This window comes from Neofelis nebulosa, chromosome 1 (genome assembly GCF_028018385.1).
Source record: "Neofelis nebulosa isolate mNeoNeb1 chromosome 1, mNeoNeb1.pri, whole genome shotgun sequence".
NCBI classification, from domain to species: Eukaryota; Metazoa; Chordata; class Mammalia; order Carnivora; family Felidae; genus Neofelis; species Neofelis nebulosa.
Genome location: NC_080782.1, coordinates 241,736,724 through 241,763,684, shown reverse-complemented (window position 1 = coordinate 241,763,684; position 26,961 = coordinate 241,736,724). Strand labels below are relative to the sequence as shown.

The window sequence follows — 26,961 nt, the reverse complement described above, 5'->3', positions numbered from 1 at the left end:
GGTCCTGGTGGCTTCGTCTCTGCCGCCGCACTTCAGGGACGACCGCCTTCTCCTACCGCAGACGGAGAGCCGCTGCCCTTGCCCCTGCGAGCCCCGGGGTGGCGGACTCCAGGGACACGGCGGCCTTTTCCTCCTGCAGACTGCACCCTTGGCCCAGCCACTGCACGGGGGTGGGGTGGGGGTGGGGAGGGGTGGGGTGGGGGTGGGGGACACGGGTTCTGTGCTATCGAGCAGCCCTCCAGAATGGCAGCCGCTTTCTCCAGCTGCGGACTGAGCCCCTGACCTACCCCCGAACCCAGGCTCTGGCTCCCCTCCTCCCCAGGTGTGTGAACAGGGAGCGGGCCCCAGGCCCCAGTCCGAAGAAAGCCCCCCAGTCAGAGATCGGATCCCTCTGTCTCAGTCCGAGGCCTGTCTCCTGTCCGGATAAGGTCCTGCACTGTCCTGGCCACTCTTTCTCTTCCCTTCGTCCCTCCGCAGAAGGGGGTCCCTCCCCTCCGCGCGGCCTTTTATCTCCCCCGGCTCGCAGTTACGCACCTCTCTTTTTTCCCCGCTTTCCCATTTTCTTCCTGGTAGATTCAGTCTCGTTTCCTCCCAGGCTCTGGTGTCAAAGTCCTTTGGCTTCTGCACTTCTTTGTTTGAGAGACGCCGGACGTATGGATCCCCCTGCTTCTCCGCCTGTTGGCCTCACGGATTCTTAGTCAGTAGGTTACGATCCATTGCTGACATTAATTACTTTGATACTCAGATTGTACCGGATTCGGCCAGGGGGAGCCCCTTCAAGTCGGCTGTTGCCTTTTTGCTACACTTGGGACATCCTCATTATTATCTCTTACTTCCAGGCTCATCTTGTACTTTCCCTGCTCTGGTCTCAGAATCAGCCATTTAACCAGGGAATGGAACATGTTTTAGTTATCATTATTACTATTTTTAAAACTTTTTTTTGTTTGTTTAATTTTAGAGAGAGACAGGAGGAGAAATGGAGGGGTGAGGCAGAGAGAGGGAGAGAGAGACTTTTCAGCAGGCTCTGCACTCGGCTTGGAGCCCGACGTGGGGCTCAATTTCATGAGAGTGAGATTAGGACCCAAGCTGAAATCGAGTGGAACACTTAACTGACTGAGCCACCTAGGCACCCCGAAACATGTTTCAAAGATTTGCAATATTCTTACTTAAGTAGCTTATTTTTAAAATATAATTTTCCTGCGTTCGGCTCTGTGCTGACAGCTTGGAGCCTGGAGCCTGCTTCACATTCTGTGTCTCCCTCTCTCTCTACCCCTCCCCTGCTCATGCTCTCAAAAACAAACAGGGGCGCCTGGGTGGCGCAGTCGGTTAAGCGTCCGACTTCAGCCAGGTCACGATCTCGCGGTCCGTGGGTTCGAGCCCCGCGTCAGGCTCCGGGCTGATGGCTCGGAGCCTGGAGCCTGTTTCCGATTCTGTGTCTCCCTCTCTCTCTGCCCCTCCCCCGTTCATGCTCTGTCTCTCTCTGTCCCAAAAATAAATAAAAAACGTTGAAAAAAAAAAAATTAAAAAAAAAAAAAAACATTAAAAAAATTTTTTTTTAAGTAATTTTCACTTATTGTGTTTAAAAATGCCATTTTACTTACAACAGCATTTTATATTTAATGCCAATTAATTTTTAGTGCCATTTTAAACATTTACCCACAACCCACTATATGCCATGAGACCCCGATCTTGTGTTCAAGATTCTCCCCAAAACACTATAGTTTTTTTTTTATTTTTTTATTTTTAAATAACATCTACATCCAGTGTGGGGCTTGAACCTACAGACCCAGGATCAAGAGTCTTGCTTGCTCCACTGACTGAGCCAGCCAGGGGATCCCCCAATTACGCTAGTTTTTGAGAACCTGAACTAATGTGGTTGGCAAGGATGAGAGTATTTATATTTATAAAAAAGTTTTAAAAAACACATTAAAAATATAATTTTTGTATCTGTGTAAATACTTTATTTGGTTTCCACATACGATATTGAAATTTACACATTATTTTTAGGACAATTAATATAGCTAACTGAAATAAAATGTACAAGAAGCTTATGAGATATGAGATGCAGACAAGAAAATCTGAAATGTTCTTAACTGAATTTGTGCTACTGGGAACACCAGGACTCCTGGCCTTGATCTTAGCCTTGTGTGTCTATTTTTTTCTGTAATTACTAACTGACACCCTTCCAAAGAGATGTTTTACTACTGTGTCTAAGAAATCAGTGAATAATGAGGTTTTCAATCTTATCAAAGTACAAAGCATGACTTCAATTCTAGGCCCTCTGACAGAATCCAGTACCTGTATTTACTAAGTTCTTTAATGAAATTTTATCAAGAAATTACTGAATCAGGAAGTAAATACAAGGCATTTTTATATTACAAAGAAAATCAATGAAGCCTCCAGAAGACAAACATCTAGTACTTAAAAAAAAATTCCAAATTGTGACATTCAGAGCAATGTAATTCCCATATTATCTTTTTCTAAAAAAGACCTCTTCCAGCTTGTTTCCAGACTTCTTTTACTCCTTTAAGGCTTTCTCTTTTCACACATTTCCAGTATTCTTGTATACTTTGTTGCTGTGGGACCTGTTAGCACAAAGTGAAAGTAAAGAGATCATTCTCTTCAAGGTTAGACACGATTTCATGCGAGCTCGGTTACCATTTATTTCCCACATGCCTCCAGAGAGTCCCTGAGATGGATTATGTTGTGAAAGAGGATTCCAACAGAACTGTAAGTAGGACGGGGTAAAGGATAAAACATGAACGTGATGTAAGAACAGCCTTGGGGAACTCAAGAGTGGAGGCTAAGTGCACGTGATTGGAGCCTCTTCCGTAAGAAGATAATGAAGATCGTGGGCAATTTCTTTCATATATTGGTTTTAAAAAATGTAATGATTTCATGACGCTTTATAATATTTTATAATGTTTTCCTTTTTTTTTATTTATTAAAAAAAAATTTTTTTTTTAACGTTTATTTATTTTTGAGACAGAGAGAGACAGAGCATGAACGGGGGAGGGGCAGAGAGAGAGGGAGACACACAATCGGAAGCAGGCTCCAGGCTCTGAGCCATCAGCCCAGAGCCCGACGCGGGGCTCGAACTCACGGACCGCGAGATGGTGACCTGAGCCGAAGTTGGACGCTCAACCGACTGAGCCACCCAGGCACCCCTATAATGTTTTCCTTTTAATGGTGAACTTTATTTAGCTATTTGAAATATAAATTATAAGCCTAAAACTCTGATTTAAACCTACCTAAGTTAAAAAGAAAAAATATATTTTATAAGAGGCTTTAAGAAAAAAGACTATAATTCACCTAAGTGCTCTGTGAATTAAAAAGTTCTATGAGTATTATTTCTCTGTTAAAGAAGAAAGTAAAGGTTAAAAAACATTTGTATCCTTGGTGAGCACAGGAGGACAGCATTGCTGGATATCTCCCAAATGGAAGCAAATCTGCCAGTTGAAATTTTTTTTTAGAGAGAGTGAACGAGTGAGCAAGCTAGCGTGTGTGAGCAGGAGAGGGGCAGAGAGAGAGAGAGAGAGAGAGAGAGAGAGAGAGAGAGAGAATCTTAAGCCGGCTTCATGCCCAGTGCGGAGCCCGACATGGGGCTCTATCTCATGATGGTGAGATCACAACTTGAGCCGAAATCAAGAGTTGGAAACTAAACCAACTAAGCCACCCTGGTGCCCTGCTAAAGTTTTAGATTTATTTAAAAAGTTTATTTATTTGAGAGAGAGACAGGGAGAGAGCATGCGTGCACAAGTGGGGGAGGGCCAGAGAGGGAGGGAGAGAGAGAATCCCGAGCAGGCTCTGCGCTGTCAGCTATCAGGGTGCAGCCTGACTCGCGGCTCGAATTCACAAACTGGTGAGGTCATGACCTGAGCCGAAATCAAGAGTCAAACGCTTAACAGACTGAGCCACCCAGGTGTCCCTATTTTAGATTTTATATATATTCTTTTCCTGATCGATTTACAGCTCTATTTAATGTCTTTGAGAAACGGCAGAGGCTCGTGGGTATATTAAATCGTTACTGCAAAGGCTGGTTTCAGCTTCAGGGACAGGATTATTCACGATGAGATGCTGGATGCCTACAAAGCTTGTGAGACACATCTGCTAACAGAAATCATATTTACTCATTTTCCATTAATAATGTGGGTAGCAGGAAAATGATGTGCTTTTCTGAGGAGTAAATGAAGGGGGCTGTTCATGAAGCCACCACATTCTCTCCCTCATTCTCTCCTTTCTTCTGGCCGAACTGCCTCTTACCATACAGTTTTCTTTCCACCCTTGTTTTCAACCTGCAGACTGCTTTTATGAGGGTGCTTCTTTTTTGTAATTAATAACTTATTTACTTTTTGATTTACATCCAAATTAGTTAGCATAGAGTGCAACAATGATTTCAGGAGTCGATTCCTTAGTGCCCCTCCCCCATTTCGCTCATCCCCCCTCCCACAACCCCTCCAGCGACCCTCAGTTTGTTCTCCACATTTATGAGCCTCTTCTGTTTTGTCCCCTCCCTGTTTTTATATTATTTTTCTTCCCCTTCCCTTATGTTCATCTGTTTTATCTCTTAAAGTCCTCATAGGAGTGAAGTCATATGATATTTGTCTTTCTCTAATTTCGCTTAGCATACTACCCTTATGATGGTGCTTCTAAGCAGATTCCACTTTAAACAAAATTTTGAGTTTTATTTGTCCCACAATTATAGACTAATTTGTGAAGAATCTGAATACAATAACAATGGCTAACATTACTTCAACTGTCTCAGGCACTATCCTAAGTAGAATTAATTCTTACAACATTGTTTTCTGGTAGATTCTATCAGTTTCCTCATTGTACAGATGAGGAATGGGAGGCTCTGAAAAGTTAAGTGGCTTTGCAAGATCAGGCAGCCGGTGACAGAGCTGGGATTTGAATTTAGGTGTGTCTAACTACAGAGCCCAAAGTAAAATGATTTCTGAATAGCAGTTTCTGATTAGATTCATATTAAAAAAAAAAAAAAAGCAAAGGAAAATACTGGATCCCATCTGAAGGAGACATCTCGGTTTGTGATCATGGCTTATAATCTCTTCACAAATGATAAAACCTCCATTTACGACCACACACACATTGCCCAAATTCTAGGTGTAATGCCATTCACTTAATTACGTGTAAACATGTAGTTATTAAAAACTCAAAATCTTTACCCATAAACCTCGATGCATCCTGTTTTTTAACACCCCGAGAAACTCTCCATGACTAAGACATTCATCACCATCCACATCAAAGATCTTGAACACGGTGTCCAAAATATTGTTTGAGAGTTCCTGCCCTGTTGCTACTTTCACGGCCCTCTTAAACTCCGCTGAAAAAAGAAAACATAAAACAACGCATCAACTGTGTGAAATAGTCTAAGTGGAATTCACCTAAATTTTATTATTTGAGAAGCAAAATTAAGTCTAAATGTTCATTATCACAAAACAAAAAATACTCATTAAGAATATGTTGAAATAATACATTTGGCTGAGAAATGTCTTGAAAGTAACTGAAAGAGAGGCAGCCTATTTTAATTGAATCAATGTTCTAAAGAACATATTTAAATATTCCCTTTTCCTTTTTAGGAAATAAGAAAGTAAAAGCAAATAACGTAATTGTTAAATGTGAGAGTCCTTGTAAGTCTAGAGTAACCACACTGAATTAATTAAAAGGCTAATCAACTGTTTCACTGGTAATTGGCTCCTTGACTGGTATGTTCTCGTTGAAGAACAGAGTGATGTTATTTGTAGATGACAAAAATTAAACGAAGTCACGTCACTTACCCAGTCTGACAGGACGGTGAGCTAAACTAAACATTTGCATGGCAATAGCAAAATCTTCTAGGTGGGTGGCAAAATGACAAAAGGACTTGAACTCATCCAAACTAATACTCTAATAAAATAACAAAAGTGAGTGTTAATTACGATTTTGTAAAACCGATCTCAGAATACAAGCAGAAGCATAAGTCCTGTTTCTACCATAAAGCTTGTGAACTTTTGTAGCCTTCCAAGAGAGTCTATTAAAAAGACGGGCAGGGCCACCGTGCATGGGTGGCAGACTGCACACTCTGTGCAAGGGGTCTCCTGGATCGCGCAGGGCGAGAACCGGGGTGGCCCTGTGTCACAGACCGAGTTGTCTCCGCAAAATCCACAGGCTGAAACCCAAACACCCAACATAACTGTACTTGGAGACAGGACCTTTAGGGAAGCAATTAAGGCTACCTGAGGTCACAAGGGTAGGACCCCACTCTGATAGCACCGATGTCCCGATAAGAGAAGGGGACAGCAGCGCACGCTCACTCCGCACGTAAGCACAGACGACAGGCCTCGTGAGGACAGGGTGAGAAGGCGGTGGTGGTCTGCAAGCTGGGAGGAGAGGCCTCACCAAAAACCCGCCTGCCGGCACCTTGATCTTGGACTCCGGGCTCCAGAGTTGTGAGAAAACGGATGTGTTGTTTGAGCCATCTGGCTTGTGGCATTTTGTTATGGCTGAGAAAACTAACACCCCGTTAAGGGCTCTGCCTCCTTGCTTTTCTGCTTTATCCGTGGACACGGCACGGACAAAGAGCACTGGGTTTTGGAGTTAGAAAAGCTGTGCTTTAATTCCAGTTCTGCTTACTGTGTGCACGGTCTTGGCCGCTCCGAGCCTTAGCGGAGTAACCTTTCAGGAAGTAAGTAATTTGCTCAAGATCTACCGAGTGAAACAATCAGGATTTGAACCTTGGTTCCTAACTTCAAAACCTCTGCCCATAAAAACAAAACAAAAAATAAGTTAGAAAAACTAGTTTTTCCACTGAAAAAGTAAACAAAGTATGAAAACTGTTAATTTGAAAGTAAATTCTTCCCTGCCTAAAAAAAAAAAAAAACTTTCTCGGGGCACCCGTGTGGCTCAGTCGGTTGAGCGTCCAACTCTTGATTTCAGCTGAGGTCATGATCCCAGGGTCATGGAATGGAGCCCTACGTGAGGCTCCATGCTGAGCAGGGAGCCTGCTTGAGATTCCCTCTCTCTCTCCCTCTGCCCGCTCCCCTGCTCACACTCGCTCTCTCTGAATACATACATATATATATATATATATATATATATATATGTATGTATATATATGTATGTATATATAAAAGGTTTCTTTTGTAGGCACCTTCAGGATCATGTCCTCTGCATATAGGTGGTGGTCTTATTCAAGTTTCACTGCCCGCAGCCTTGGTAAATTCATGGAATTTTTACTTTTAAAATTTAGTTAAGTCTTTGAAGAGGTAACATATACACATGGTAAAAAAACAAATTCTAGAATGGATAAAAAACAAAAAGTCTTTTTCCCTCCTTTGACCTCCAGTTCCCTTTCCCAGAGGTAAAGCACTGTTACCAATTCTTTGCGTATGCTTCCAGAAATATTCTACTCGTATAAAAGAGCATACACACACCCCTGTTTTACACAGTGGGAGTGTCCTCTTCACACATTTCTACACTTTGCTTTGTACTCTTAAGAATACATCTCATTAGCAGAAGAGTGGCCATTCCTCTGTATCGTAATCTCAAAGCCGCCACTCGGTGCAACCTTCTGATTTTTCCTTTACTGATAGGTGAAAAATAGCATGCCATCAATGCTTGAATCTGTAGGTCTTTAACTGTGAATGAAGTTTAAACACTTTTCTCTTCTGCTCTTATTGGTGATTTGTGGAGTTCTATTCTTGTGTCTTTTTTATGTCCTCTGCCTAGATTTTTAATGAGCTGTTATGTGGCTTACTGCTGAGAGACAAGTCTCCATGGGTCTCTCACGTTTCTGCACATCTTTCAATGAGAAGCTCCAACTACTTTATTATTCCAGACTATCTTTCTAAGGGCATTTGTATAGCGAACAGCCTAGAATATTGACGACGTCTGCTTTGGAAGTAGAGCACAGTTTTGCTTACTGCCCATTATAAAAGATTCAGACTCCTGAAGATGAGCTTTCTTGGCTATGTGTGTGGGCAGCATCCACAGGGTACTCAGCATGTTCCCCATGGGACTTGGGAGGCGAGGGAGGACTGACACAAACATGATGCTCATGCTGTTGCTATGCTATGAATGATAATGTTCTTTGTCTCTGACCCCATAGTCTTGTATCTTCGGTCAGCATCCATGAAATGGTACAGGCTAACTTCCAAATAGATAAAACCTCAGATACTTTATTTACATTTATTAACACATTGGTTTTTAGGATCCCTTTATACATTAAATAGGGCAAAATTTAAGACCTTTCAAAGTTCTTGATTTTTAAAGATCTCATGATAAATTAAAGAAATGGGCCCATTACATATGATGCCAATATTTCTTCCCTCCCCCCAATTTGTTTTTTTTCTTTTGACTTTGATCCCAGTTTTGAGGGGGATGAGGGGAAAGCAACAGAATTTTTAACTTTTAGACAGCAATTTCATCAACTTTTCCTTGAAAGCTTCTGAGTTTTGCCTAGAGAAATATGCATACCCTACTCTGAGATGATTGTTTCCAAGTTTCCTTCTCTACATACTCAGTTTCATTTCCCCCTGTAACATTTAATTCTTAGATCTATCTGGAATTTTAGAGTAAGGAGTGAGGCAGAGATTTACGTTCATTTCTCCCTCAGATGGCCAGTCAATTAACCTAATGCCATTTATTAATAATTCCTCTTTTACCCAGCTAATTTACAATATGAATTCACATATACTAGATTTCCACGTGCATTTGGGTCTAGTTTTGGACTTTATATTCTGTTCAGTTGATAGGTCTGTCAAATTCATTGTAACAGGCTGTTCTAGTTATCAATATTTGGTAATATATTTTAATATCTCAATATTCTTTTTTTAAAGACTTAATTTTTTATTTTGTTTTTTAAATTTTTGTTATTTAGACATTTTAAAACTTTTATTCATTTTTGAGAGAAAGAGAGACAGGGTGTGAGTGGGGGAAGGGCAGAGACAGAGAGACACACAGAATTCTAAGTAGGTTGAGCTGTCAGCACAGAGCCCGATGCGGGGCTTGAACTCAGAACGGCAAGATCATGACCTGAGCTGAAGCCGGACACTTAACGTACTGAGCCACCCAGGCACCCCAAAGACTTAATTTTTTAAAAGCCATTTCAGGTTCATAGCAAAACGGGAGAAGTTACAGAGATTTCCCGGATATCTCTTGTCCCTGCAGCATTCTTTTCATAGAAACTTTAATGGCCTGTCTAGTTCACTCATGACAATCTGATGACATTGTTATTGAAACCCATTACTGCCCACCGATACTTTTTGGTTCCTGCACACAGGAAAGATTACACCTTTCTGCTTCTTTGCAGCTATGTGGGGTCACGTGATCAGTCTGGCCGGTAGCCAAGTGTGATGTTTCTAGGCCAACACACGTAATTGCTGGAATGTACCCACTGCTTTCTTTTCCCGCCACGGCCTCTGAAGATGATGTTTTTTCCAGACGGTAAAGCTCCAAGACGGCAGAGCTTGAAGAGTCTGGGTCCCTGAGCGACTGAGGAGGCAGAGGCGCCTGGCTGCCCACAGTGGAATGCGGCACGACTGAGAAAGAGATCTTCCTTACGTTGGCCACGGGGACGGCGCGGCAGTTTCAGAACTGCAGCAGACCCAGGCTGTTCCAGCATAAGCGTTACATTTACAGACGACTCTAAGGGACAACTGCTACATCTATCACACGAAGACTTCCCGTTCAGCAATAGGAGATAGCGCTATAATTAGGCAAGTTTTCTTTTATATCTATCAAGACTTTACAGTTTCATTTTCATGTATTTCTTGTTAAATTCATTTTTAATTTTATGTGTTTCTATTTCAATTACAAATGAGATCTTAATTATATTTTATGATCTTTTCCCTCACTACAGAAATAGCTTTAAAAAATTATATAGGGGCGCCTGGGTGGCTCAGTCGGTTAAGCCTCCCACTTTAGCACAGCTCATGATCTCACGGTTCGTGAGTTCGAGCCCCGCGTCGGGCTCTGGGCTGACGGCTCAGAGCCTGGAGCCTGCTTCGGATTCTGTGTCTCCCTCTCTCTCTGCCCCTCCCCTGCTTACTCTCTGTCTCTCTCAAAAATACATAAACATTAAAAAAAAAATGAAAAAATTATATAAAAACATGTGCCCACTCCAATGCTATGTTTTGGAACAATAAAGTAAAAGCAATATATAAAGTAAAAAATCACTTCAAATCTTACAACAGTATATTAGTCATTATTAATAGTTTGGCAATCATTACTTAATATACATATATATAAACACATACACATGTAAACATTAAAAAAAGAAAGTGTGTATATACACACGCCATTACATTTTCTTTCTTTTTTTTTTTTTATGTTTACTTATTTATTTTGAGAGTGAGGGAGAATGTGGGAGGGGCAGAGAGAGAGAGGGAGAGGGAGGGAAAGGGAGAGGATCCCAAGCAGGCTCCACGCTGTCAGTGCAGAGCCCAACGTGGGGCTCGATCTCACGAACAAGTGAGATCATGACCTGAGCTGACATCAGGATTAATCGACTGAGCCACCAGGTGCCCCTGCCGTTACCTTTTCTAACCTGTAATTTGCACACAGGGCAGCTACTGCTAACATCCTAGCAGTGTAACAGGCACTTCACTGAATTTTTGCTGTTTCTAATCGCTTTTCAGTGTGATTCTCTTGGGTTCTGCAGGCATAGAATCACATCTATGCACACACAGCCAACTGTCCCCCCTTGCAAATGTTCATACTCTTTTATTCTGTTAGTTTGCACTGGCTGGGACTTCCAGAACAACAGTGGTGACAGTGGACACTGTTATTACTGACTTTGCCGGAAATGCGAAACTCCTGTTTGGAACACTGATTCCATCTGGGCAGTAATTCATTCATAAGAAAACATAAACACCATTTCTCACCTTGATTTTACACTCAAATAAGAGAGTAACATGGTTTGGGTTACTTTGAAAGCTACTTTATTTAATTATATAAATGTTTTTAACATGATTTCATCTTTACCAAAAGCATAATAAAAAGGCATACGAACCTCTCCTGCTGACAACTTCTCTCTTACATTTTTCCAATAGATGCCTTTATTTTCAGTGTTAGTGAAAAAAAGTAGCCATTCTGCAAAGTCTTCTTTTCTCATGAAACTCAAACCTTTAGAAAACTGAAGGAATTCCATTTCTTGGACCTCTGTTTGTAAATTCTCCATAAATCTAAACGTTAAAATATAAAATTGATGTCAGGAACTAGTGGCATCTGATTTTAATATTGTCAGTAGGCCCGCGAGGCACCTTCGGCGGTACCCACGGAGCGGCTGGCCTCTTGACATGCCGAGTCAAACAAAGCATTAGTGTGGTGAAAGGGGTGTGGGGAGCAGAAGATGAAGAGAAGCTGATTTAAAAAAAAATTTATTTGTTCTAACTTTTGGCATGTACCACTGTCTTTCTCAAGAGCTTTCCTCTTCCTTTCCAGGAACTCTTTTTTTTTTTTTTTTTTAATGTTTATTTTTGAAAGAGAGAGAGCATGAGTGGAGAAGAGGCAGGGAGACAGGGAGACAGAAGGATCCGAAGCAGCATCTGCACGGACAGCGGACAGCAGGACGCGGGGCTCGAACTCATGTACTGTGAGATCATGACCTGAGCGGAAGTTGGACGCTTAACCGACTGAGCCACCCAGGTGCCCCCAGAGAAGCTGCTTAATACTTGCTCCAATTTGTCACACTCTATACTCAATTTGTTTGTGCAACTTATACTTGGTAACCTACTTCTGATAGAGATTTATAAAAATTATGTAAAACGTTGCTCTGATGCATCTGTAACAGTTTTTTTTCCAATGTAGAAAAATTATCAAGATCAGAGAAACTTAAAATTCACTTGGGTTACTGCCTTTAGAATGTTAATCATAATTAGGGGCGCCTGGGTGGCTCAGTCAGTTGGGCGTCCGACTTCAGCTCAGGTCATGATCTTGGAGTTCATGAGTTCAAGCCCCGTGTCGGGCTCTGTCCTGACAGCTCAGAGCCTGGAGCCTGCTTTGGATTCTGTGTCTCTCCCTCTCTGCCCCTCTCCTGCTCATGCTCTGTCTCTCAATAATAAATAAATGTTAAAAAAAAATAAAAAAAAAGAATGTTAATCATAATTAATGGTTCCTAATATTTTTGGATACCAAAGTTGATCAAGTAATCAATGGCTTTACATCAAAAGCTTAGATTTACTTAAAAATATTTATAATCATTTGGACAATAACATGTGAATATATGACTCAACATTCTTTTTAAAATAAAAACATGGCACTTTGAGCAAACTCTCATCAACAGCTCCCTAGAAAAGTACAAGTTGAAAGGATATCAGATTAAAAAAATATTGTCTTTGAACAAGAACTCAAAACCACTGCACTTCATTTATTTATAAACTAAGTCATGTGAAAAGTATAATCTCCATGTGTTTTAATACGTTGAAGATTGCTTTATTCACCTTTTTACATGTTAAAAGAAATGTACCCTCATGCCACAATTTAATGGAATTACACATGGGGTAAAAAACAGGTCTATTCCAGTTCAATGGGAGAAAAACAGTCACTGTTAAACAACTTGCTTTCGGTTCTACGCTTATCCCATAAACCTGAAAAGCGTGGGGGAGTTTGATCTTAGGCTTCTATCTGTGTGATAGGTACGAGTCTGTTACCTGCAACAGTTTCTGAATGTACTGGGGAGACAGATTTATCAATGCCATGTTTTTCCGGGTCAAGGCAGAATTTTATCTACCACTTGAAGCATTTCCAGTTGGGGCTAACACATCATCAAAACCTTTTACTGATATACCTTGTTCTCTGTTTCACCGAGTTTTATTATACTGTATATTGTGATGACATTCAACTTATTAGGATCGTTAAAAAATTTAACTGCTGTTAAACTGCACTTGTTTGGCTTCAGCTACTTTCATCTTACTAATTACACTTGTTTTGTTTGTTTTTTGAAGATTTTATTTTTAAGTCATCCCTACACTCAGTGTGGGGCTCGAACAACCCTTGAGATCAAGAGTTGCGTTCTCCACTGACTGAGCCAGCCGGGCACCTCACTCATTGCGTTACTTTTGAAGAACAAAAGTATATGTTAGGATGCCATCTTTCCTAACTCTAAAATTATCGATCTTGTTATGACTTGAAACTATGGAACATGATACTGGACATAAATACATGAATTGAAGAATTCATACCGTATAAAGTCTCCAGATAAATTCTGAACAAGTTAAACAGTTTATAAATTAGTGGATTAAGTGGGAACATTGGGAGAAAAATCTTTTTCTTACCTGATTTTTAAAAAAATTTTTTAGGTCATGGGTGGGTGGCTCAGTCGGTTGAGAGTCCGACTTCGGCTCAGGTCATGATCTCGCGGTCCATGAGTTCGAGCCCCGCGTGGGGCTCTGTGCTGACATCTCGGAGCCTGGAGCCTGCTTCGGATTCTGCGTCTCCCTCCCTCTCTGCCCCTCCCCCACTGTCTCGCTCTCTCTCCCTCGTGCGTTCTCTCTCTCTCAAAAATCAAACATTAAAAATTTTTTAAGAATTCTTTAGGTCATGGGGTGCTGAGAATTGTCTACACACGTTTTCCCGCCTGTATTTCACGTATGGCAGCTTGAAATTGGCCTGGTAGAGTACTGACGTTACTTATGACCAAATGCTACAAATCAGGCTGTTCTTCCCGAGAGCAGGCTGTCACGTGTATTTATTAGCACAACACTGCTTACAGACAGCTTTGAATGTATGAAAGCTCTATTCGGGGATACAGGCAATAACATTTTTTTTTTTTTTTTAATTTTAAGTGTTTATTTGTTTTTGAGAGAGATAGAATATGAGCGAGGTGGAGGCAGAGGGAGAGAAAGAGACACAGAATCCGAAGCAGGCTCCAGGCTCCGAGCTGTCAGCACGGAGCCCGATGCGGGGCTCAAACCCACGAGCTGTGAGATCACGACCTGAGCCGAAGTCGGACGCTCAACCGACGGAGCCGCCCAGGCGCCCCAACAAATCACAGATTTATCCACATGCTCCCTCGTTAACTGATACGTGTCCCTCGACATGTGGTAGTGTCTCCTTAATTTGGCTCTGTCCCTTCGGTCACCTGGTCTAGCACCAGCTCCTTGAAATCCCATTCAACGCACCCAACCACCTACCAGGGAACTGTGGGACTGCTCCTTTTAGGAACTTTGTGGCTATTGAAGCCTTTAAAGAGAAACCTGGGTCTGGACCTCATGTCTTCAATTTCTAAGACATATAACCCTGGACGGAGTCCCTTACGAATCTCATCCGACTCCTGCCTCGCTTTCCAAGGACCGGGGGAATAATATATGTGAAATACCCAGACAAGGGCCAGGCGCGTGGAAGTACTCAGCAGTCAGCCGCGGTCACGGCACCGAGGCTGCAGGTAACCACCTCCCTTTTCATCCTCACTCAAGCCCAGACTCCACGTCCTCGGCTTCCTCGGGCTGTCGAAGGCCTTCTTCGGGGGCACCTTGAAGAAAATCCCTCAGAAACTGCGCCTAGTGCTACCGGCATGAACGGATGGTCTGCAGCCGTAACCGGGTCCTCGACGCTGCCAACACCCTTCCGCTAGGCCAGAGGGCTCTCTTCCGTTCTTTCACACAGTGGCCATTTCAATTTGCGTTCGTTCTCGACAAATCTATCCCATGGCTACTTGTCTTCAGCACACGGCTTGCCCCCAGTTCCCAGAGCAACCAGAGGTCACTGCTTAGGAAACTCTCTCATTTTCTGGCTGTCACCCCAGGGATGTAACAACACTCATCCCCGTCTCCTTTCTGTCCCAGTGGCAGGAGGAGTCCCTTTCCCGCTGACGGCTGATTTATCTACCTGCACTCTGAATTCCACCTCTATTTTCTTCCTCCTCAGGGGCCTTGCTGCCCTGCTGACTCCCATTCACTCCTGCATTCAGTCCTTCCCTCTTTACATCATCGTTCAAACACGTGTGGAAACCTCTTCATTCCCCTCCTGCTCCTGCCGCCCCTTCCTTTGCTATGGTCACTCTTACCCCTCCCTCACTCATCTCCTGCCCCCCACTTCCTTTGCTATGGTCACTCTTACCCCTCCCTCACTCTTCGCCTCCTGCCCCCCACTTCCTGTGCTGTGGTCACTCTTATCCCCCCCCTCCTCACCTCCTGCCCCCCACTTCCTGTGCTGTGGTCACTCTTACCCCTCCCCCCCTCCTCACCTCCTGCCCCCCACTTCCTTTGCTATGGTCACTCTTACCCCTCCCTCACTTCTCGCCTCCTGCCCCCCACTTCCTGTGCTGTGGTCACTCTTACCCCTCCCCCCCTCACCTCCTGCCCCCCACTTCCTTTGCTATGGTCACTCTTACCCCTCCCTCACTTCTCGCCTCCTGCCCCCCACTTCCTGTGCTGTGGTCACTCTTACCCCCCCTCCTCACCTCCTGCCCCCCACTTCCTGTGCTGTGGTCACTCTTATCCCCCCCCTCCTCACCTCCTGCCCCCCACTTCCTTTGCTATGGTCACTCTTACCCCTCCCTCACTTCTCACCTCCTGCCCCCCACTTCCTTTGCTATGGTCACTCTTACCCCTCCCTCACTTCTCACCTCCTGCCCCCCACTTCCTGTGCTGTGGTCACTCTTACCCCCCCCTCCTCACCTCCTGCCCCCCACTTCCTGTGCTGTGGTCACTCTTACCCCTCCCCCCCTCCTCACCTCCTGCCCCTCACTTCCTTTGCTATGGTCACTCTTACCCCTCCCCCCCTCCTCACCTCCTGCCCCCCACTTCCTGTGCTGTGGTCACTCTTACCCCTCCCTCACTCCTCGCCTCCTGCCCCCCCACTTCCTGTCCTGTGGTCACTCTTACCCCTCCCCCTCTCCTCGCCCCACTGCAATCTGCCTTCTGCTCCCCCTGAGCATGTCTACCCTGCATGCATCACCTTCCTTGCTGAGCTTGTTCCTACTCGGGTTCTGTCTCAGTGAACAGGTATCACATTGTTCACCGGCTCCACACACACACCAGGCGGTGGCCTGGACTTGCTCCTCACTCCTCATCCCGTCAGTCACCACTATTGTTGACTCCCTTCTCCTAAATAATCCCTTGGATGCTCCACTCATTTCTGTTCCCGCCGCCACCACCTCGGTCTGATCACCGCCCTTTCTGCTCTGTTGATGCAACGGCTTCCGACTGATCTCCTTGCCCTCTGCTGGATTTCCCTGGCCAATCTGCCGGATGCGATGCGATGACCGCCTCCCCCCCCCTCCCCCCCCCCCCCCCCCCCCGCTTCAAGGTCTTTGGTGACTCTCGGCCCTTCTCCACAAGGCACGAAAGCCTTCACCGCTGTGCCTCTGCTGATCTTCCCAGCTTCCGCTCTTACTTCTGCTTTGGCCACGGTGAACGTCTCGTTTCTGAATGTGCCACGTCTTCTGCATCCAGACACACGACTTTATCTACTTAGTAATCATTGGGTTCGGATAACACTGGTTGACAATTCCTACCGACATTATGCAACTTTGGACTCTTCCTGAGAAATTAAAAACATGAACTATCTGAACACAGCAGTAGTCTGTCTACAGTGCATCAGTTAAATTCTTCTGTGGAATGGCAATAACTTAACACATTTCTGATGAGGTTTTTCTAACTTAAATTCCCTGTGTTTTGGCTGTATCACACAATGAGCCTGTCTAGTACAGGATTTCTGCATATTATCAGGTATAATAAGAATTTAGGGCCAAGAGTTAGATAGAAACATCAATATTTTGTAAAGTAAAAATTGACCTGGAGATTTAAACAAAATTACTGTTTTACAGGATGTAAAACAGATTTTCAAATAATTGCTTTTTCCTTAGTGTCAAGTCTACATTTACTAAGAAATGTTTTTGTTCCAGAAACTTCTAAATTCTCTTGTGTGAAGTATTTAAACTTATAACGAATTCTAGAATTTAAATTAATAATGCATGAAACAAAATCTGGAATATTGACTGGTTCAATTTGACCTATCCTTTCCTATTGATAAAAGAACAATAGAACAGAGTAAGCACTGAGGAAGAAAGTCACTTCAAATGGAGTGGGGAGGACAATGAAGAGGTAGGGCCTATGCGTATTTCCCGGCTCAGTTCTTGGAAGAATGCTAACCTTGGCTTGTTGCCAAACTGCAAGCATTCTAGACGAGTGTGTGTCACATGCGAGAATGGACAAAAACGGACTTTCTGCCCAGCACTGATCTTGGCAACGAATCGCGTACGGGACAGTGTTACCCTAAGCCTGCCAGAACCGACCTAAGAAACAAACAAAAAACCCCCCAACTTATGTAATGTGCCTAAAATTCCTCCTTTGCCTTTAAATTTTTTTTTAACGTTTTATTTATTTTTGAGACAGAGCATGAACGGGGGAGGGTCAGAGAGGGAGACACAGAATCCGAAGCAGGCTCCAGGCTCTGAGCTGTCAGCACAGAGCCCAATGCGGGGCTCAGACTCACAGACCATGAGATCATGACCTGAGCCGAAGCCGGCCGCTTAACCGACTGAGCCACCCAGGCGCCCCCTTCCTTTGCCTTTAAAAATCTGAGCTCCTTTGTCTCTTTGAACCATGATCTGGGTTGTTGCCTTAATGTCTGTCTCCTGATGCAGTTCCTAAGATCACAAAATAAATGTGTTTTTAGCCTTGCCTTTTCTTGACACTTTATATATATTAATTCTTGCTTTTTAATTTTGTATTTGTTCTTAAGTTTAATTATATTACTAGAGCATTTTCAGCAGATTTTATAAGGACTAGGGATCCTTCATAAAACTGATATAAGTTCTCAATATTTTGTCTTAAAGTGACACCACTGAATTTTCAAATACAAAAATTGATAATAAAGTAGGAAATAGCTTTGTCATTTGTGATGAAAAATACAAGTAGTATCCAGCTTTCTGTTCTAACTTGAAAAATCCTTCTCTCTGAATTTTAAAGCAGTCAGTCCTTGGGGGAAAAGATGAGAATATACTTTTAGTTTTGATTTTTTTCTTTAGATGCTGGATTAAGGAGCCTTTGGGAAAAGAGACTGAGGAAACTCTTAGTGGAAGAAGTCTCTTGGCTAAGAGAGCTGGGGAAATGCAAACAGAGGAAGAAGCCAGAGGAAAAGAATTCCGTAAGGAGACAGATCTGGGAGCTGGGAAACAAACTCACTAGAAACTCTAAAACTAAGGTGACGTGAGTTTGGCACGTAGTCTGAATGCTTACCGTGTGTTATGTCGTGCATACTTTAACCTATATTATCTCATTTAATTCTCAGATCAACCTCAGACTTTTCATGTTGGGGGATAGTATGTTAATGTAAATGAGAGTAGAAAGAAAAATGATTAGGAAGGAGGATATTTGCATGAATTAGAGATTTGCTCTTTTCCTTTATTAGATTATTTTAAAATTATAATTTGTAATTTTTAAATTTACTTTTAAAAAATGTATTATTTTAAAGTTTATTTATTTTTGAGAGGAGCAAGTGAGCAGGGGAGGGGCAGAGAGAGGGGAGAGAGAGAATCCCAAGCAGGCTACATGCTCACAGTGCAGAGCCCAACGTGGGGCTTTGAATTCACAAACCGGGAGATCACGACCTGAGCCAAAATCAAGGGTCGGACACGTAAGTGACGGAGCCACGCGGGTGCCCCTAAATGTACTCACAGCTCTTTAAAGTGGGCAGGACAAATATTGCCGTGTATATTTTTACAAAGACTAGAAAAAGGTACATGATTTTCCCAAGACCGTACAGCTAAATAAATCGCACACCTAGGATTTACAGCCATTTGGACCTCATGTCCCGTGTTCTCTCCCTTTTATGTTGCTACCAACTTCTCAGACTGTGGCATTTAATTGTTAGTACTTGTACTTGCTTAGTAAAGCTTAAAGCGGTTTTAAAGAAAAAGCAGCTGAATTTTAGAAGCTGAAGTGAAGTATGCCTCCTTGCTTAAAACTGTGACTTTAGTTGTTCTCTACTGACAGGATGCTGTAAAAAAAAAAAAAAAAAAAAAGCCCGTGAAATTTATCGCTGGTCTTACTATAATTGTTAAGAGTATAATTCTTTTTTTTTTTATTTTTTATTTAAAAAAAAAATTTTTTTTTTAACGTTTATTTATTTTTGAGACAGAGTGAGACAGAGCATGAATGGGGGAGGGGCAGAGAGAGAGGGAGACACAGAATCAGAAGCAGGCTCCAGGCTCTGAGCCATCAGCCCAGAGCCCGACGTGGGACTCGAACTCACGGACCGTGAGATCGTGACCTGGGCCGAAGTCGGACGTCTAACCGACTGAGCCACCCAGGCGCCCCAAGAGTATAATTCTTTATGTTACGCAGTGTCCTTTTTATAAAGCCCCTTCGGAAGATTTCTTTCTGACCTTGTGATGAGCACCGAATGTCTCCGCCCCCCCCCAACCCCTCATGCCGAACCAGTGAGCTTCCAACTCAGGGACACGGCGAGTTGGGTAACTGACGCGTATCCCCTTCATGGTGCCTGCCAGAAAGCGCGGTCACATGTGCGGTGTATTCTTAGCAACTGCATAGAATCTCACGGTTTGGACTTCGTGTGCTAGCCTAATTAGTGGCTCCATTTCATGACACTGCCACTGTTTTCTTCTGTTCGTTTCTCTTACCCACTTCTGACATCGGTGTTTACATTCTATTACGAGTGCCTACTTAGAGCCCGACCCTTGTATAGAGTAAGTCGACATATTAATCATTATATATTAATCAACATTCATTATATGAATAATATAATAATTATATGATATGATGCAATATAGGATACAATAATATATGATAATGAATAATGGATAATCACACAATAAATTAACATATACATATATAACCTTATTAAGTAAATATTTATCATCATCACTTCACAAATGAAGGAACAGAGAATGGAGCCTCTGGTTAAAATGCTTGTTCATCAAATCCCACTTAGTAAATGATGAAGTTCCACATCTGAACCCAGGTCTGTCTAAATCACAAATATGTTTTTTTCACAATCGATACTGTTTCTCTAAATGAGAAGCTAATGTCTACAGGCAAAAGTTTTAAGTAGCCCCAAAGCTATAACTTGGTGGCACCTTCCTTGCCTTTCCTTGAAACTAATAAGCTGTACCTTCTAAAACAATATCCCTTTATCAGAGAAGCTGGAAGAAGGTGGCTGACACCAAGGACAAACATCTCTTTGAAACAATTTTTTTGGGGGCGCCTGGGTGGCTCAGTCAATTAAGCATCTGACTTCGGCTCAGGTCACGATCTCGTGGTCCGTGAGTTCGAGCCCCGCGTCGGGCTCTGTGCTGACGGCTCAGAGCCTGGTGCCTGCTTCCGATTCTGTGTCTCCCTCTCTCCCTGCCCCTGCACTACTCATGCTCTGTCTCTGTCTCCAAAAATAAATAAACATTTTTTTAAAGTAAGAATTTTAGGGGCGCCTGGGTGGCGCAGTCGGTTAAGCGTCCGACTTCAGCCAGGTCACGATCTCGCGGTCCGTGAGTTCGAGCCCCGCGTCAGGCTCTGGGCTGATGGCTCGGAGCCTGGAGCCTGTTTCCGATTCTGTGTCTCCCTCTTTCTCTGCCCCTCCCCCGTTCATGCTCTGTCTCTCTCTGTCCCAAAAATAAATAAAAAACGTTGAAAAAAAAAATTAAAAAAAAAAAATAAAGTAAGAATTTTAAATAAAATTATTCTGTTTAAAGAAAATTAAAGTTAGAACACCTTTTTTTTTTTTTTTTTTTTTTTTTTTTGAGTAAAGCAATAGAGTTTATTGAGAGAAAGTATAAAGCTCTCAAGAGTGAGAGGGGTCGCAACTGAGTGGCCGCTGAGGATTTCTGTCCCCGACTTTTTATTGGGACCTTATCAGAAAGTTTGTGAGATTTCACGCATGGCACCTAGACTGGGCGGGTCCAGAATACTTTTATCTTAACCTCTTTTTCCCCAAACTCTGCTGCCTTTGCCAATCCCTCAGCCAGTTTCCCCCATGCAGCTGCAGCCTGCCTTCCTGGAGGTCCCTTACTTCTTCCTACCTAACGTTAAACCTTTCCCCACTCATTACAACTTGGGAATCTACATAAAGTAAATATTTAATTGTTTTAATAGATACTCTTAACTGTTTTTACATTTCTTAGTTAATTTATTTATAAATACTTCTATTTCATTTGCTTCCCAGAACACCTTTAAAATTAACTAGTTTAGGGAATCTTAAAGTGAAGGGGAAGTGGTGTATTAGTCTGAATAAGCACAGCTGATATAATAGCCTGGCTTGGCTTTAAATCATGGTATTTATTTTGAAATTTTAAGAAGTGTTGAGACAGTAATCTTTTTCAAGTATAAGAAAAGACATTTTAAAAAATGTTTGTTGAGAAAAACTATTGTAGAGGTTAAATGACTTACTGGAGTTCAGCTATGGGGTACATTATAATTGGACAGAATTCAGAAACTTGGGCACTCCTCAATCACTGGGCCCTACAAAATTTCTTTTTAAGTTTATTTATTTATTTTGAGAGACAGAGAGAGCGTGGGCAGGGGAGGGGCAGAGAGAGAGAGAGAACCCCAAGCAGGCTCTGGGCTGTCGGCTCAGAGCCTGACGTGGGGCTTGAACTCATGAACTGTGAGACCGTGACCTGAGCCGAATCCAAGAGTCAGATGCTTAACCAACTGAGCCACCCAGGCGCCTCTGGGTCCTACAATCTTATGTCCTAACTATGTCTTAAAAACTCTCCCACTTCAAAATCCTTGTTACTACGTTGGTTCAAGGCTCTCATCATTTCTTGTCTGGGATATTTGAATGGTCTTCTCTCGCATAAAATCTATCCTTTATTCTGCTACCGCACACAACGATGGGCACATCTGACCAGGTATCCTTCAGGCATCACCCTTCAGGATCTTCCATCGCTGACTCAATTCAAGCTTGATCCCGTGGGGTACAAAATCTTCCACAGGCAAGCACACCCTTCTCCAGCTCCCCTTCTCACCTTTTACCACACCACCTTCCATTTGCTACTCTAGATGCGACTGCTTATAATTCCCTTTACAAACCATACGTTTTCATGCCTCTACGTCTTTTCTAACGCTGTTCTCGCTCCCTCAGATGCTTTCCTGCCAAACCATTTTTGCCTGGGTATTTCCTGCTCATCTGTCAAGGTTCAGTTTACGCACCATTTCCTTCAGAAAGCCTTCCCTGATCACCCATCCCCAACTCCAAACCAGTACATTAGTGACCTGTGTTACCAGACAACTCTATACATCTATGACAGCATTGACTTAAAAAAATTATGGTATGCTATAAAACAGATACTACTTTTCATATAGGTTAGATGTTTTTGAGCAGAGTACTTTAGTTTATATTTCATAGGTTTTGTTCTCAGAGATAAATACTATATAGTTCTGCATATGATGTTCAGTGTTACTGTCTGCAGATCTGTGAAAGGAGTATTTTCAGTTGTTTTGTAACCTCTTAGCTATAAATTTCCATAAATGAATATAAATATTTACATTTACCTTCGAAATTCTCTATAATGAAGTTTTCTTTCTCCTCTTTTTCCAAAGAAATGTATCTGAAGGGTTGTGGTAATTTCAGGTTCTTTCACTGTTGGTTCCTATAAAAAATGAGACGATAATTCCAAGTAATTATAACCAAGAACAAAAATGGACCCTGTAGCCTGGAACTCTTAGGACAATATCCATAAAAGGTTCTCGTAATAGGGGTGGAAGAATGAGATGTGGCCATCCTACCTGTTACTTCACATCATACTATTCTGTAATTGTCTTTGCTCAAGCAGGAGAAAAACGAGGGCTAAAATTCTCCAAATACTCAAGATGGACTTCAGCAGTAAACAAAATCTTAGATCAGTCCAAAAAGAAAGCTTAGAATAGTGAAAAAAAATTATTTCAAAATGTGATCTCTAGGCATTTTTTAATGAAGCAGGACTGAGAACTAAAGCCAGAAGGTCTTTGAGTTTTTGCTGAATATTAGAAATACTTGAAAAGCATCTGCTTTTCATAATTACAAAACTAATAGGTAAGAATTCGATTAATGAGTAAAGCAGATTCATGGATTCTTCCTCCTTCAAATCTCTAACAAAATAAACAACAATAATAAAACAAAACTGCTAAAAAGATGATCAGCTGCAACAAAACAAAAAGGGTTACAGATGTAAACCAAATATTTTGAAAAGGGGCAGTTGGAGAAAGAAACACCAGATTCAGGTGTTGTATGGTCCCCATGTCCCCTAATCCTACCTTCTAATCCTACTTCTCAGAAATAGCAGTGGCACTGAGACTATTACATTAGAAATTCATTAAAAACGTTAATTTAGTGACAGCAGAGTAGTGGGGACAGGTAAGGCCAACTCCAAAAGAAGCTCCTCTAGAGCTTGGGGAGACTTACGCAGAGGGAAGGAGGTCTCGAGGGCACAGACTCTTTCAGGGGACTATGTTACAGAGGGACCAACCCTAAGCCCACAGAGTTGAATGCACTTCGGCGGGGAGGAGTGAGCTGTGTCTCAGAGCCTTAAGGAGATCAGGAAGATCAACAGAACACAGGCTCTTCAACAAGGGCTGCATTTGCCCAGGGGAGTCTCCTCCCCCTTGCCTCCACCCCTTTTGTGCATGGAACAGCGCACCGAAATGCAATGCCAGCAGCGGAGAAGGACAAAGATAAATTAGTTCCAGATCAGGTGGGAAGAGTAGCAGAGAGACTTGCATTTGTGCTCCACTGCAGCGATGAGGTCTGGGCAGGGCACGGGCAGGAACGAAAGAAACAGGAAGACAACTAAGCACAGGCACCACAGCGAGAAACAGAACAAATCAGCAAAAGACACAGAACATCCAGTCTTGCGGTCCATAACACATAATACAAGGAACAAATGCGTGTCCCCATAAGCCCCTTATTTACATTAAAAGTTTCTTGTATTTCGAGATAATGGAAGATTCACATGCAATGGTACCAAATAATGCAGAATGATCTCTTGTACCCTTTACTCAGTTTCCTCCGGTGGTGACTGATGACATCTTGCAAAACATCATCAGATAACTCGATACAGTCAACACACAGAAGAACATTTTCTTCACTACGATGACCCTTCATCTGCTCTTGTGGCCACTCTGACTTCTCTCCAGCCCCGACCCTCTCTTTGAGCTCTGGCAACCGCTAATCAACTTCCTTTTCTATAATTTTGTCATTTCAAAATGCTACATACATGGACTCAGTATGTAGCCTTCTGGTATTGGCATTTTTGTGCAGCCCAATTCTCTGGATATTCCCTCAGGCTGTTGCCGTATCAATCGTCTGCTCTTGTTTCTTTTTTTTTTTTTCAACGTTTTTTTTGTTTTTTTGTTTTTTTTTATTTATTTTTGGGACAGAGAGAGACAGAGCATGAACGGGGGAGGGGCAGAGAGAGAGGGAGACACAGAATCGGAAACAGGCTCCAGGCTCTGAGCCATCAGCCCAGAGCCTGATGCGAGGCTCGAACTCACGGACCGCGAGATCGTGACCTGGCTGAAGTCGGACGCTTAACCGACTGCGCCACCCAGGCGCCCCATCTGCTCTTGTTTCTTGTAGAACAGTGTTCCGCTGTATGGATTACCAGTTTAACCATTCACCTGTTGAAGGACAGCTGGGTTGTTTCCAGTCTGGGGCTATGACAAATAAAGCTGCTCGACACCTCTGTGGACAGGTGTTAGTGTGAACATAGTTTTTATTTCTTTGGGATGGATGGCCAGGCGTGCAGTTACCATTTTATCGGAGCAGCAGTATCATTTTACGTTCCCACCAGCAGTGGATGAGTGATCCGGTTTCCCTGCATCTGGTGGTCAGTGGAATTGTCAGTTATTTCATTTTAGTCACTTGGATGTACTTAAGAGCCTCTTATGGTTTGCCTCCCTCTCCATTTTTATCTTATTTTTTTTAATGTTTATTTTGAGAGAGAGAGTACACACACATGCCCACGAGCAGGGGAGGGGCAGAGAGAGAGAGAGGGAGAGAGAGAATCCACCCTCAGCGAGGAGCCTGATGTGGGGCTCAGTCTCACAACCGTGACATCATGACCCGAGCCAAAATAAAGAGTCTCAAAGTATGTACTTCTTGATCCTGTGTCACTCCCCCCAAAACACACCGTCCCCTCCCGCAACCACCAACTTGTTCTCTGTATCTATGAATCTTGGGGTTCTGTCCTGTTTTTTAGATTACATATATAAGTGCAGTCCTGTAGTATTTGTCTCGGTCCGACTTATACTATTTAGAATGATACCCTCAAGGTCCATCCATGTTGTGGCAAATGGCAATATTTTCTTGTCTGAACAGTACTGGGTATATAAGCCACATTTTCTTTTTTTTTTTATTTTTTTTATTTTTTTATTTTTTTATTTTTTTTTAAAAAATTTTTTTAAATTAATTAATTAATTAATTAATTTTTTAATATATGAAATTTACTGTCAAATTGGTTTCCATACAACACCCAGTGCTCATCCCAAAAGGTGCCCTCCTCAATACCCATCACCCACCCTGCCCTCCCTCCCACCCCCCATCAACCCTCAGTTTGTTCTCAGTTTTTAACAGTCTCTTATGCTTTGTAAGCCACATTTTCTTTATCCACTCATCTCTCAACAGACACTTAAGTTGTTTCCACACTTTGGCTTTGAAAATAGTGCTGCAATGAAACAAAAGGGGTACGCACACCTTTCTGAATTAGTGTTTGTTTTCTTTGGACAGATGCTCAGCAGCGGAATTGCTGGATCATACTGTAGTTCTATTTTCAATTTTGAGGAACCTCCAAGTGGTTTTCCATAGCGGCCGCACCAATTTACAATCCCAACAATGCACGAGGTTCTCTTTTCTCCAAATCCTTGCCAACATTTTGTTATTTCTTGTCATTTTGATACTAGCCATTCTGACAGGTGTAGGTGCTATCTCATTATGTTGGTGATAAGGGATGTTGAGCATCTTTTCATGTGCCTGTTGGATATCTGTGTGTCTTCTGTACAAAAATGTCTATGCAAATCCTCTGTCCATGTTTTAACTGGATTATTTTTCCTATTGAGTTATATGTATGAGTTCTTTCTATATATATATTCTGGACGTTAACCCTTATTCAGATATATGATTCTCAAATATCTTCTGACATTTATAGGTTGCTTCTCTGTTTGGTTGAGGGTTTTCTTTGCTGTACAGAAGCTTTTTGGTTCGATGTGGTCCCGTTTGTTTATTTTTGCTTTTGTTTCCTTTGCCTTTGGAGTCAGATAAAAAAAAATTACTAGGACTGATGTCAAGGAGCTTATTGCTTATGTTTTCTTCTTGGGCATTTTATGGCTTTAGGTCTTACATGCAAGTCTTGAATCCATTTTGAGTTAATTTTTTGTATGTGGTCCAGTTTCATTATTTTGTGTGTGGTAGCTCTCCAATTTTCCCAACACTGTTTACTAAACAGACTGACTGCCTCTTCCCCATTGTATTTTCTTGCCTCCTTTGTTGAAAATTACCTGAGCACATACATGTGGGTTTATTTGTGGGTTATCTCCATGTATAGTTCCATTGTCCTCTGTGTCCATATTTGTGGCAATACTACACGGTTTTGATTATTACAGCTTTATAATCCCATTTGAAACCAGGCACAGTAACCTCTGACTTTGTTGTTCTTTCTTAACACTGTGCTTTGGCTCTTTGGGGTCTTTTGTGGTTACTTCCACGTAAGTTATGGAATTATTCCAATCCGGCAAAAAATGTCATTGGAACTTTGACAGGGATTGCAATGCATTTGTAGATTGCTTTGGGTTTATGGACATTTAACAACATTGATTTTTCTAACCCCTGACACAAAATATCTTCCCATTTATTTGTGTCATCTTCAATTTCTTTCATCAGTGTCTTGTGGTTTTCAGTGTATAGGTCTTTCACCTCCTTAGTTCAATTTATTCCTAAGTTTTTCATTCTTATTAATGCAATTGTCAGTGGGATTATTTTCTTGATTTTCCTGATATTTTGTTAGTGTATAGAAATGCAACAGATCTTTGTATA

At 42.4% G+C, this 26,961-nt stretch overlaps 1 protein-coding gene across 1 annotated transcript in view; it reads right to left on the bottom strand.

Moving 5' to 3' along the window:
* Positions 1-1,935: 1,935 nt before the first annotated feature.
* The window catches only part of MICU2 (mitochondrial calcium uptake 2), a 147,570-nt gene continuing 122,544 nt past the window's right edge, over positions 1,936-26,961 (bottom strand). Inside the window, exons 8-12 of the mRNA XM_058722464.1 lie at positions 22,449-22,546; positions 11,009-11,180; positions 5,796-5,904; positions 5,184-5,341; positions 1,936-2,585 (exon numbers count right to left, since the gene is read on the bottom strand). Of these exons, the coding sequence (XP_058578447.1) occupies positions 2,481-2,585; positions 5,184-5,341; positions 5,796-5,904; positions 11,009-11,180; positions 22,449-22,546 (642 nt within the window). The 3' untranslated portion in view covers positions 1,936-2,480. The remainder of the gene's footprint in view (positions 2,586-5,183; positions 5,342-5,795; positions 5,905-11,008; positions 11,181-22,448; positions 22,547-26,961) is intronic.